This window comes from Molothrus ater, chromosome 2, assembly GCF_012460135.2.
Source record: "Molothrus ater isolate BHLD 08-10-18 breed brown headed cowbird chromosome 2, BPBGC_Mater_1.1, whole genome shotgun sequence".
In the NCBI taxonomy this organism is placed as follows: domain Eukaryota; kingdom Metazoa; phylum Chordata; class Aves; order Passeriformes; family Icteridae; genus Molothrus; species Molothrus ater.
The window spans coordinates 72253622-72266888 of record NC_050479.2 but is presented as its reverse complement, the minus strand read 5'-3'; the positions used below and the strand labels follow the sequence as shown (position 1 = coordinate 72266888).

The following is a 13267-nucleotide window of genomic DNA, read 5'->3' as shown; positions in this document are numbered from 1 at the left end:
ACCCTACAGTGCCAACTGGAAATGGCTGCCTGCCCCCAGCCCTAATTCCTCTACAGGCTTGTTCCAGTCATTAGTCTAAAATAAACCCCTACCTGACACAGGCCACTCACTTCTAATGGAAAAAACCCACGGATTGAGACACAAGAAATGGCACCCTGACAATAACACTGCCACACAGCTAAAAAGAAAGCCTGTGCAGTTCCATCTGGAAGAGCAGCCAAATGCTATCTTATCCCATGCAAATGCCAGGGCCTTCTTCTGAACAATCTTCTGAATGTAAAAGGATACTTTGCTGTTTGCACAAGGGTCCTGTTCTTGTGTAAATTCCACAGGTTATGTTGCACTGGAAGTAACTTCTTCTCTGTATTGCCTTTGAATCCTCTAATGTCTGGTAACTCAGGTTACTGCTGTTGGCAACAACCTTCAGCTTACAAATTCATTAAACTATGCAGAAGACTTCTAAGGTGGCAAATGTAAACAGAACCTGCACATAGAGACTCTTGTCGCTTTGAAAATACATTGAAGATACAAAACATGCAAATTTGAGAGGGATAAAAAGTAATAAGCTAAAAATCCCAGCATGAGAGATCTACTTCTCTTGCAAAATGTCTCAGCATTACTTGCTTAAGCATGCTTGAGGAGACGAAATACAAATAATACCTTGTCTTTCAGAAAAAAAAACCCCAAACCAAGCAAATAAACATTTTTTTTCCATGGACAATTATTCAGTCTTCCCAAGGACTTTTTTGATTGTTGCTAAGAGCCAGTAAGCTCCCTTACTTTCGGTATTACTTCTTCCTTAGAGCCTTACGTTACAACAAACCAAGACATAGTCAAGTTTTCAGTCTTAATCTATTCTGTCCTTCACTGAAGACTTACAAACTTACTCTGAAGTGACAAGAAGCATAAAGAATTAAAAAACTAACTTTGAAATAACTTTTTCTCTAGATAAGTATGAAACAGTACAAAATCAGTATTAAAGTGCTATAGCTACCTTTTGGCAGGTTCATTTTGGCTTGAGACTGCAAGTTGTTCTTGATCCATAATCACCAAACGAGTTGGGAAAGTACATCCATCTCCCAAACTAAATGAGAAACAAAGACTCAAATCACTGTTGGTAGCTGACTTAAGTGAACTGAACAAGGACCCACGGAAGAGGCAAAGGCTACAGGGTCAAATCAATTAGCTGAGCACAGTGCTGAACTCCAGACTTTAGCAAGGTAGTTCTACCACTAAATCAAATGATCAGTTAATTAAATCTTCAAGCTCAATTGATTCCCACTCTATCACTGAGTATGGATTGCTGTGCACAAGCACAAGTCTGTGGATTTCAGAAACACAGATGTATTTCAGTAGACTGTAGCCCTAATCTTCCCCATAACCAGCATGCACACATGGCAAGACTCTCTGGTATTTACAACCTCAGAAGCTGTATAATAAATAACATTCTGGTGGCCATGCTTTCCCCTTCACTCATAATTTTGAAATTAGCTAAGCCTTCTTTTAAAGTTTATCAGGACAAAATGTGGTAGCAAAACAGATCGAGCAATCTACCATGGAGCTTCCGTCTGTAATCACATGGTAGTTGAGCAGACAGCTGAGTCAACTTAAGCTGCTGGTATAACCTCTGCAGTTTGATACCAAGACCTCAGCTTCACAAACAGGTTCAGCAACATTTTTACCTGATACACAGACCCCCAAGAGCAGTGTTGAAACACAGTTCCTACTCTATTCTGCTGAAATCTGGTAGTGGTTGGAGTGTGCAGCACATCAGCCTTGCTTCATAAGGCTTGTCTGCAACTCCCTAATGCTGGCTCAGCTGATGTTTTAATTCCAGCATTTTTAATTATATCAGATTTTCCCCCTCCTGTTTCTTATTTACATGCAATTTCTTAGATGGCTTTTGATTCCTAAAGTGTCATCTACAGCAAAAGGAAAGCTGTCAAGCTTTTCCAGGGCCAAGAGAGGGTGTTTTTAAGCTGATGTTGTTAGGATGCAGCTGTTTGAGCTCCTCTGAGTTGCTGATTTCTGCTCTATAATCACTGAGACTATCACCAAAAGGTGTACAATTTTTGCAATATGCTTCTCAAAGCTTTTCAAACTTCTGCATTTAAAAGGCTCTTGTCAACAAGCTCCATCTTAGAATGAAAACTCTGTGTGGAGTTTGATCGTTTTCTCATGCACATTTTCCCTGCACCAATATTTATTGTACTGTATATACAAGTTGGCTTTTCAGCTGTGCTTTATTTTTTAGTAGAAAAGGAAGCAAGGTGGAAGTAATGGAATCAATTAATTCCCTAATTCATTACTGTTCAGACTGAATACCTGGTAAAGATAGGAAGCAACCAATACTTCTTTTCATCTCCAAAAACCTCCCTTAGATTTTTGCTGCATCCAAGAGAAAAGCCATTTTTATCAGGACCATTTCGAAATGTGGGTGCACGGAATGTTTCTGTAAAATAAAAACATGCAATTCTTTAAACCACTAAGGAGTCAGGGAGTGTGAAGAAACCAAAACTTCACTGCTAAGGAGCCAGTTTTGGGCAAGGCGAGGTGATCTTGATGTATATGTTATGAGGGGAGGGAAATTTAAAAAATCTCAAGTAATCAGAGGAAAAAAAACCCACAGAGTTAGTGAAAAATGAGAAAATCAGGTAAGGAGGACAGTCACCTTGTCAACTTTCTCTCTTTACATTTAACAAAGTCTGAGATAAAGCTAAGTACCATCAGCATGCCAAAGATATCCACATACATCCCTTATTCCTTGGTGACTTGCTCTCTCTTCAGCTTTCTTTGAGCAGACAACTTTCTCTTTTAAGAGTAATTTACCATAAGCACCGCTGGACCTAAGCCCATACAAAAGAGGTTTTTCCACATCTGCCAAATTAGGAAGCTGAATTAAGAGCATCCCGTGCTATCAGAGGAAGATGAAATCTATTATATTAGAAACAGACACACCATGAACTATAGCAAGCCACCACCATTTTTGTACTCAGTCCAGTTACGCCCTTGGCCAAGAACTGAGAGGAATCATTGTTCCCCCTCCATACCAATATCTTGTCTTTTAAGATCATGATCCAGAAAGCAGATAAAGAACTGTGTGGCCAATTATGACCACTGACTTTTGGGTAAAGAATATGTTGAAGTTTTCTTCAAAGCTAAAAAGAAACTGAATATTCCTTACCTGTAGATATGTCAAAGAAAAATAATTCAAATAACTCTCCTATCAACCAATCAAAAAAATCTAGCAAAAAAATTCTAGCCAAAAATTATTTTACTTTTAATCAACCCACTTATTTTTGAGGTTAGAAATTTAAATTCCAGTGAAAAATATAAGATTTTGACTTACTCAGTTGTAGAAATACTCATCAGTCTCTGTCCCCCCACACACTGCAAAAACCACTCTCAAGTGTTTCCTAGCAAGAACTTCAAATACTTTAATTAAATGCACATAGCTTGTTTATGCTGATCAATGCCATTTAAAATGTTTAGGCATAAAAATATGGGAATCTCTTATTATCTAGGAAATGTGCATCAGTGTTCTCATTTTTATCACACTCTTACAAGCCACTTCCTAATAATAATGTTAGGTTTTTTTGACAGGATTTAAGAATACTTGTTTGCATCTAGTTCAAAATGTAGTACATGTTCATGTACAGTAGAGCCTCTGACTTGGTAGGGGATACCCAGCTACTCTAAGTATTAGAGCAACAGAGTGATGAGTAGCAATTGGGTTACATCACACTTTAAAATCACAACAAAAATGCATGGTGCCACAGAGGTCTCAAAAATACAAACAAAAGAAATGAACAGTCATCATGAATCTGAATGCTTGGCTCCAGCAGAGGACCCCCCACAGGCTTCACCTTCCCTTTTGTTTCACCTTTAATTACTTCCACCAAATATGCTTTTTATTGCACAATATTGAAAAAATCAATATTGATATATGTGATGACATATTATGTAGGCCTCATATTCTCATTGAATTGTCATTTTTCTGGAACAGGAAAAGTTTCATATCCCAATGGACTGACCTATAGTTGATCTGTTTTTGCCAACTAGCCAGCAGTGGTAGCTGAAGAGTGACAGTATACTGATGAAGAACATGGCTGCCACAAAGAAAAGGAATAGTACGTGGAACTTTGCATGGGTATCTGGCAATTCATTCTGGGGAGAAAGAGAGAAAGAGATTAATATGTTAACACTTCCAGAAACTAAGGCACTATTGTTGCTGAACATTTCCTGCCACACCCAGACTGCTATAGGTCTTTCACCTCAGTTTTCACCAAGAAAGAAAAGCAGCAGCTTTTCCTTTCATGTCATGTTAAACTGGAAAAGGACAGCATTTAAATCTCATGGGTACCCCTTCCCCCAGTTTAGTACTGTGAGTGCACTTGTTCATCTGTGCTTTTCAAATGCATAGTAGGGGGCAAGGCAAAACATTTTCTATACCAGAAAATCTTAACTGTGCAGCCACAGACAAAGAGACATGGGGAAAATATGTCCAAAGCCACTTCCTCTGAAGGGGAAAAAAGTGCAATTCCTGCCACAAGGTAGTAATACTGTACCTAATTCTCAGCTGGTATAATGAACATAAAAGGTAAATGGCTGTCATGAACAAGTCCTAAACAAGACATGGGATAGATGTTCAATTTTTGATCACCTCTAATGTTTAAGCAACAACAAGCATGTACCTAGCAAAACAAATTTGCCACGTCTGACCAGGTAGAAGTGATTCACCAGAAATCTATGTGGAAAACAACAATTTCAGTATAACCACCATAAAGACAGCAATTCCCAAACATATCAGATTGTCAATTCCACCCCAAACTATTTTCAGACTTTCAAAAGGCCAATGGGATTTGTAATAATACTATTCCAGCTCTATATCCTCAAAATCACAGCACTTTCAAGCAGTTGACCTTTAACAACATTATGAAAGCAGAGAGGCTATTTTTACTCAGCTACTTACTTAGCATTACTGCCATTACTTTTTTCCATTAGTGCATTCAGTACACCCATTTATCTACGGCTGACTTTCTTTTTTAAGCTAAAACACATTTCAATTAAGATCAAGTGCACATAGGTATATCCATTTTCCTGTACATAGCTTATATATTTATAGACAACAGATTACTAGTCTCCTTCCTTCTGTGATGATGTGAATACCTGCCATGAATGACTGGACTAGAAAAATTGTAGTAGGAACCACATTTAAACATTGACAGCAATATTGTATTTTACCTTCGGACAATTCTCTGCAGCTTTCCTGCGGCAAAGCTTTGCGCAAAGAAAGACAATTTATTAAACACTAGTATTATGTTAAGACAGGGTGTTTGAAAACAGCACAGGCTTTGTTAAGAACAAAATGGTTGGTGTGTAAATGTGCTCTTGGATGTGCCAATTTCCAAAGCACATCAGCAGCTTTAGCCCCTGTTCTCCAAGAAAATGAAGAAGTATGCAAGAGCCCACTACTAACTTCCAAGGCATGAAATCTTCTACTGAAGCATAGATGTACTGGAATTCAGATTGTGACTGGATCACTTTCAAGTGGTTGCTCAGCTTGGTCAGCATGACTAGACCAACTTCCTTCTTTGCTAGTTGTTTCCATCACAAATAAGAGTTATGTGAATATTCTGTATGATGAAACCATTCACAAAGGTCTGAAAAGCTCAGAATACTCCTGAGGTATCAAGTAATGGTTTATTAATTAAAAATCTTTCTGACTTTCCATTACCATTAGACGTAGTTTCAGCCAAAACCATAAAAAATAAATTGCCATTCTTTGCACGATTTTCTTCATTTAAAAGAGATCAGATAACAAATCAGTATAGTTTTTCTTCTTCTTAATTTTCTTCAATACAGAGAAGTTTATAGGATGTATCTTTAGTATAACACCTGAAATTGAACCAGTGCTTGAGAAAACAAAGGAAGAAACAGAAAAGCTGGGTTCAAATTAGCTTTTAAATTCCAAACTTTATACCTTAAGAGTGGTATCTTGGCTAAGATGCCAACACTTAACTAATCTGTTGTAGGCAAGATGTATGGCTTTTAAATTCCATTAATATGTGCAAAAAGTTTAGGGAGAGCCCAAGCATCTACATTACAGTCAGGCAGATATACACAGCATTTTCAAAAGTGCTGGCTGCCATCAGATAATTCTATAGTAAGCAAATGACAGAAGAGAGCAGCTCTCTAAACTGCCATTTAAGTTCAGCTTCCTTTTTACTGGCCATTTTGTTACTTATTTACTGACAATTTGTGCAACAGTCCCTCTTCCACCTGCAGTAGGGATATGTTGTGTTTTGCGATCCACTGAATTCCAGCCTTGCAAAATACTCCACTTGCTGCTTATTCCTAAGCTTCATGTTGAAGCAACAGTAACTCTTTCTACCTCAGAGCACAAGGCAGTGTTCCCCAGCTGCCCAACTGATTTTTGTAACTTGAATTCCTATGGCTTTTTTGAAATTACATATTTAAACAAAATAATTCTCTACAAAGAATTCTCAGGAGCTTATTCTGATGCTAAAAGAGCAGCAGCAGCTTAGTCTTTGTGTGTTCTGTGGGTCAGAAAATCTAAGTTTATTTCACTTGCATCTTCCTAAACCAGCAGCTCTAAAACCTGGAGGATTTTTTGAATTATGCATGAATAATCTGCCTGATCCCCAAGGAGCATTTACCTCTTCTGACTACCCAGCCTCAGCCACTGGTTGTAACTTCCTGAATGACAGTTGCAGAACTGAAGCATCTTTCAAAGAAGGCCAATTCTTTACTGGAGAGAAGCATGCAGACTTTGAGTGTGTATAACAAGCTTATTCACAGTGGTGTTCTAGCAGCAGTCCACGTGCCCCCCCGCATGTGAAAAGAGAGTGAAACTTCAGACACTGGTTATTTAAGATCGTTATCCTCAGCAGCAGCACAGAAGCAGAGACTTGCAGGTGAGAGAGCTGCAGAGTTTACAAAAGGAAGCAATTTGCACAACACAGTCTGGACTACTTAGCACACAATAGGCTGAAGCCAGTCACTATTCAAGAGTCCCCTATAAACTCTTTCACCAAGTCATTTGATTGGTATCAGGTCATAAAATCCCTCAAACAAAAGTGCTGTCTGAGCTTGATTTGTTCCTCATTTTTCAGTAGACAGGTCTAGCCTAATCTTGGAAAAAAAACTCAGATCTGGTCTACATCCTTAGTACAGGCAGGAGGAATGAGTTCTAACTAATGATGTGGAACCACTCCTTTTTTTAACCCCCTTATTATTAATACAACCAAAGTTTTGCAGAAGCACATGTTATCCACCCAGGGCATGTATTACATCCTTTATTTAGCTATACTCAGGACTGAAAATTAATCTGGAGGACAGTGAAAGACACTGAAAACATAATGGTTTCAAGGAGGTGGCAGTGCAGCAAGAATAGGAGTAGACACAAATATAAGCTGGGAAGCATCACCATGCACTGTGTAAACAAGGCATCAAGCATTGGGCATCCAGCCAGTGCTGGTGTTTGTGTCAAAGACATTTGGTTAAACTGGCATTTTATCTTTAACAACCTCTGATGTAGAAATAAAAATGTCATGAATATAGAAAAAGCAGTTATGAGTATAAATAAAGAAATCAGTAACATTCCCTTATCTACAAAACAGATTTTAACATCAGCATCAGGGTGCAAGCCTGTGGTAAACATTTCCAGCCAGTGTAGCTGTTCCAGTATTGTATGCACAAAAATCAAGACCGTTCTTCAGCACTTCTGCATAGAGTATGAAATGTGCTGTGTAAAAGTCTTCCACGTGTAAGGGAGAAATACAAAGGTTTTCTTCAAAAGAAGAATTTGGTAGGTGTGCATGTCTCACAATGTTTCCAAGTATCTGCGTAGGAGCATCATGTCTCTATGCAAGTATTATCAACAGTGCAAAACAATGGATTGCTACATTTGTCTACTTAGCACATACACCTCTCCACAACCTCATAACAAGTTCTTCCCCCAGGCTACATTCCTCAAGAAGCAGTCCGTACTTCTTTCCAACACTGGATGTATCCAGCAATTTGTTGCACAGTCTCTGAAAAACATCTGTGAGGAAGCAAAAAATAAGCACTACCTTCTGAAGGTATACTGTAACATTTCCTGTAGTCAAGCTCTGGGAGGAAAAAACAACCTTGATTTGCTCAGTTTTAGACCATGGTGCTAATAACACCAAGCTTGTGGGTTTTTAATCCCCATATGGGCCGTTTACTGAAGAGTTGGATTCGATGATCCTTGAGGGTCCCTTCCAATTCTAAATATTCAGTGGTTCTGTGCATCTAGACAGCCTTGACAGAAAATGTCCAAACAGCAATCTGTCTGATGCTGTAGCAGACAAAGCTGAGGATTAGCAATATACTGAAGCAATCTACAGACAGCACATGTCAGCAGCATTCTGCTTTGGTTTGCATACAGATGTACAGAGAACCTTCCAAGAGAGCACTTGCCTAAAAGCTTATATACAAGAGACATACAAAAATTTGCAAGCTTACATGATTATGGAGCTGCCACCTCTTTCTGGAAATGTACTTTATTAAGTCAGTTATAAACTCAGAAGTGTCTTAGCTTAGTGAAGGGGGTGACTTAATATGAGTAAAGTGAGTCAGAGACCTATTCTGCTGATAAGATCAGGGCATTGCCAGATTCAGTCTTGAAAGTATCCGGAATTGAAAGCAAGTACACAATTACATTGTCTATTGTCACATTTCAGAAGTAGTCCATTCTTGCAGGAAGCATTTTTAACAACTGAATCAATAATAAAAAAAATAATCCCTCTTAAGTTTACTTCCTTTGCTTGAGAGTCCACTTCAACATTGTGTCTGATGAGCTTTGGAAGAGTCCTGCTGCAAATGTTGGTATTAAATGTTTGTTCAATGTGGGCAGTTGTCCTGTGGCCTTTTTTGTCTATAAAGTAATGTAGCAAAGCAAATTCTTTTTTCTTTTTTTTTGCTTTAGCACTGACTGGTAAATATGTAAGAGCGCATCTACAGTTTCCTTAGAAATTGTATACAAAGCACTGGAAAGCAGCCAGGCAGATGTTTGGAAATGGCACATTCACAGATTGAAAATTTAACTATTTTACAGCCAAGCAAGACTGAACAGCAGAATCAGACCATTTAATTTGAAATATCTTTTAAGACTCAGCTATGACTGATAAACACATTTATGGCTTTCATCTCACAGTACTGACAGCTCAATTCCCACATGGCTCCTTGCTCTCCTGTGACAGGCTGCTATACAGAACTCACAGGTTAAAGGAATACAGTACTTTGGCAGATCAGACCCACAAGTTTAGATAACACAAACTTCTTTGCACAGTTTATCTTAACTAATGCCAACTGTCTCAGTACAGCTATTTTGAATACACGATCAAGCTTCTCTTACCCTGACATGGCAGCAACCTTTTGCTCCAATAAAGCAAATACCAATATCTACCACTGCAAATAATTACTACTTTTCCCAGTTACTCTGACAGCAGCCAGCATTTAAGAAATATATGGTATTATTTACCCAAAGATGTGATTGAGACCCTTCCACTTGCGGTAACTTTTTGCATGCTCATTAATGGAAATGGATTAAGGGAATTCTGCCACTAACACTTCAGCCTAGAGATAGGAAGGCACACTACAAGTTTTTCTAGATGAAAGGGAACAACTACAGAAGGCACTGTGTTCAGCCTGGATGTGACTGGAACAAAACTGATAGGTGCAATATAACACTGACATACAAGGATGGTTGCCTTCACATAAATGTTATTAAACATACTAAGATGGATGTATGTGTATTAACCATTTGACAACCCATAACAGTTGCAAAGAACATGTATAGCATTCATACTGTACATATCTTAGCATTCTACTCATACCAGATCATAAAAGCCACTAATATGAAGTTCAAACATGCCTATGTAGGGACTCCAAAACAGAGCTCAGACAGTTCCCAACAAATTAATCTGCCTTATCTGGCAGCAGATTATCCATAGATAAGTCTGGGAAGATACAAAATTGTTATTCATATTTCACATTTGTTGGTATTTATTATATACACACACATATATAATTATACATATAGTAATTGTTTGATAGGCTCTGTTCCTTCTTTAGCCTATCTTTATCTGTATCCTTCTTTATACGACACATCTGTATCTCATAGTCTCATAAAAACCTGAGCTGTGCCACTCAATTTTGATGGAGCAGAGAAATTGCACAGTGTCCTCATCAAAAGTCCTTCCCCCCCCTTACTCATCCCAGGCAGTGTAATATATTTACTTCATCAAAATTCATAAGGTTCTCCTGCTTCAGTCACTTTGATTGATGTCATTAATGACAGTGAACCACAGAACAGAGTAAATGGTGAGTGACAACATGCTGATGCAGCCTTCAATAACACATGCAGTATTAAACAAATGAACAACAACCAAAAAAAGCCTTAGAACTTACTGTCCAAAACTTTATGAAGTACTGCAAGACTGTAGCAGCAACAAACAAACAGTACAGTAAGGAATACATTAAAAACAGGAGGAAGAATTTGTAGTTAGAAAATCCCACACAATTATTCACCCTAGAAGGAGGGGAAAGAGAAAAAGGTTACTAAGGTATACAAAAAATAAAACAAACAAAAAACCCACAATACATTGCAGAGCAAAATGTGTATGATGTCAGTGGTATGTCCAAAACACTCTGGCACCAGTGTTTCAGAAGCAATTTAAGCCACTATTTTGAAGGAAATTTCTCAGGCTGAATGATCTGGGCCTCTCCCATGAATTTTACCCCCCATGATTCTGTAGGACAGGACATGAGCTGGCAAAGCATTACAATACAGACAGTCCGTACAGGAAGCAATTCCCACTACAAACTAACTGCAGGCACCACAGAAAGTAACAGGAACCTCACCATCAACTTCAGTGCATGCTGCTTGCTTACAAAACCACCTCTAAGTCAACCGGTGGTACTAATGTTTTTCACAGTGGTAGCAGATAATATTTTTACTGACTACCAGTGAACAGAAACTGCAGAAGAGTCTGAGTGAGTCATACATATCACCTAAAATCCAGAAATTACTCTCGCATTGCAGTGGTATCTCCTCTCCTGCTAACACCAACAGAGTAAACAAAAGAAAGAAATGGATTTTCTCACAGGTCTCGTTAATGTCAAGGTTTCTCAATATGAGGAGAAACTGCATGATTTGGACTACTGTGCTTACAACTTTAAAACTGCATCACACATTTATTCCCATATATTAAAGAACTTCTGTGGAAATCAAGGTTTACTCCAGAAGTCCATTTTTGAAGTAGCGTCTAATTCATCATTCTTATACTGATTTTTAAAAAATAAACTTACCATGGACAGTGGTGATCCATTTTTAATACACATCTGAAAGAGAGAATTTCCAGCAAGTTAAGACAAAAAATACATTTTCTTTCCAAGACACATAACTTTAGCTTCTACAGTTTTGGGTGTTGTTTTTTATTGATTGATTTTTTCAAGTATTTTGCCCTACTGTATCTTTTTCAAGCCCTTCTCAATCATACAAATTCTCTATACTACAGCAGCTGTTCTTTTACCTAAAAGAACCATTTGAAATTCAGAACAGTTATGAAGAGAGCTTCTTAAATTAGCATTGGGAGCATTACTGAGCAACACCATGTACCAGTTCATTAAGCCACACTAGTTTTATGTGTTTGCACAGAAAACAAATCCAAAGGATCTGTCAGGGTTGTGTGGATAAGGTGTGTTAGCCTGGCATTCACTTCAACTAAGTCTACCTTAGGGTTATTTTTTCTGCTTGTCCTTTTTTTTTTTTAAGTTAATGGAGGAAAAGATCAGCACAAAGGGCAATTTGAATAGCTCACATGCCACTTTAATCCAGTTTTAAAGTAAACACAGTTACTAGACATTTCAGACACATAGACATTCATTGTATTTGCTAACAAATTTGATTTTAGCCAAAAGATGTGTATTAGGTTCTTCAGTTAACGAGATTTCCTCAAGCTCAGCCTACTGAAGTCTTATGCATAGCCTCAGCCTTCAGTGCCTGTGCAGACTCCTCTGATGATTCATAATGAAAACAGGGGATAGCAACGATGTTTTTGAAATGTTAAAGGCATGTGACTCTAAGGCCAATTTTTGAGATAAACATTTCTAGCAGAACACATCTGTTTCAAAGCTACAGAAACAAGATACAATGAAACAGTTCAATAATAAGCTTTAGCTGGTGCTGGTATCTCAGACCTACCTTTCTTTACTTTCACTCTATATGATTTTTTACTTTTTAATTAATCTATTTTTTAATATAATCTTTGTTTTACAAGGCTACAAGCAGGTTTCCTAAAAAGTTCTGCCACTTTAGACAATAGGGCTGTACCATAATATTGCACCAACAGAAGGAACCGATCCACTGAAGACATGAACACACTAAAGAGATGATTTCAGGAAAGGGAAAATCTGTAATTCCAGATTCAGACACTTACACGTCACAGGCAGAACAGTGGTGGCAGCGGTCAGGTTTGATCAGCTGGCATCGATCACAGTATCTGATTGCTGTATTTAAGTGCAAGGGTCAGGTCAGTAGAATTCACCTCATTTTATGAAAGCTTTCCCCCTCAACATGAACTGAATCTTAAAAGAGCTTCCTGCCCTTCCCTTCCACACCTGTTCTCACAGACTGTCACACACCTAATCTCATATGATATGTAGTTTTGATTTTTTAAGGAATGTAACATATTAAAGTATTCAAAACTACCTCTTACTACTCTACTGATTCCATTTTCATTTACTCTTTGACTCCCAAGTCTTCCTATCCTTCATCCTCTGGCACTGATCCCCTTTTCACCACTGCACAGGGTACTAAGGCATCTCATTGTGAAACTACATTCTGCACTGGCTTTCACTATCCACTTCACCAAACAATGATCTAGCAGACTGTTCAGTAAGTCAGATCTTCCTCATCTTTCCTGGATATTTTTAAACAGAGCTTCAGGTTTTTCTCAATGGAAATAAGACACCAGCACAGACAGTTGGAAAGCAGGAGGAAAGGCAACACCTACAGCTAAATAGAAATTATAAGAGCTAGCAACAGCTTCCCAGACCACTCCAGGAACTTAAGACTGGGATTCTCTTATATGGAGGCCTGTATTTAAAAGAGCCAGGTGTCCTTAGACTTTCTTTGGAAAAGTCACAGTAAACTTTGGCAATGGCTATTCTGAGAAGTTTACATTTTTGGAAACTCTACAGGGTTGTTTGTTTCAGG

The 13267-nt window shown here is 38.2% G+C and overlaps 1 protein-coding gene across 4 annotated transcripts in view; it reads right to left on the bottom strand.

Moving 5' to 3' along the window:
• The window catches only part of ZDHHC20 (zinc finger DHHC-type palmitoyltransferase 20), a 49131-nt gene that overhangs the window by 8321 nt on the left and 27543 nt on the right, over positions 1–13267 (bottom strand). For 3 of the 4 annotated variants that reach the window (XM_036404129.2, XM_036404130.2, XM_036404132.2), the window contains exons 5-11: positions 12489–12558; positions 11359–11391; positions 10459–10579; positions 5245–5280; positions 4035–4167; positions 2326–2452; positions 995–1084 (exon numbers count right to left, since the gene is read on the bottom strand). In XM_036404129.2, coding sequence (XP_036260022.1) covers positions 995–1084; positions 2326–2452; positions 4035–4167; positions 5245–5280; positions 10459–10579; positions 11359–11391; positions 12489–12558 — 610 coding nt within the window. The remainder of the gene's footprint in view (positions 1–994; positions 1085–2325; positions 2453–4034; positions 4168–5244; positions 5281–10458; positions 10580–11358; positions 11392–12488; positions 12559–13267) is intronic. The other variant, XM_036404131.2, reaches the window with a different exon arrangement.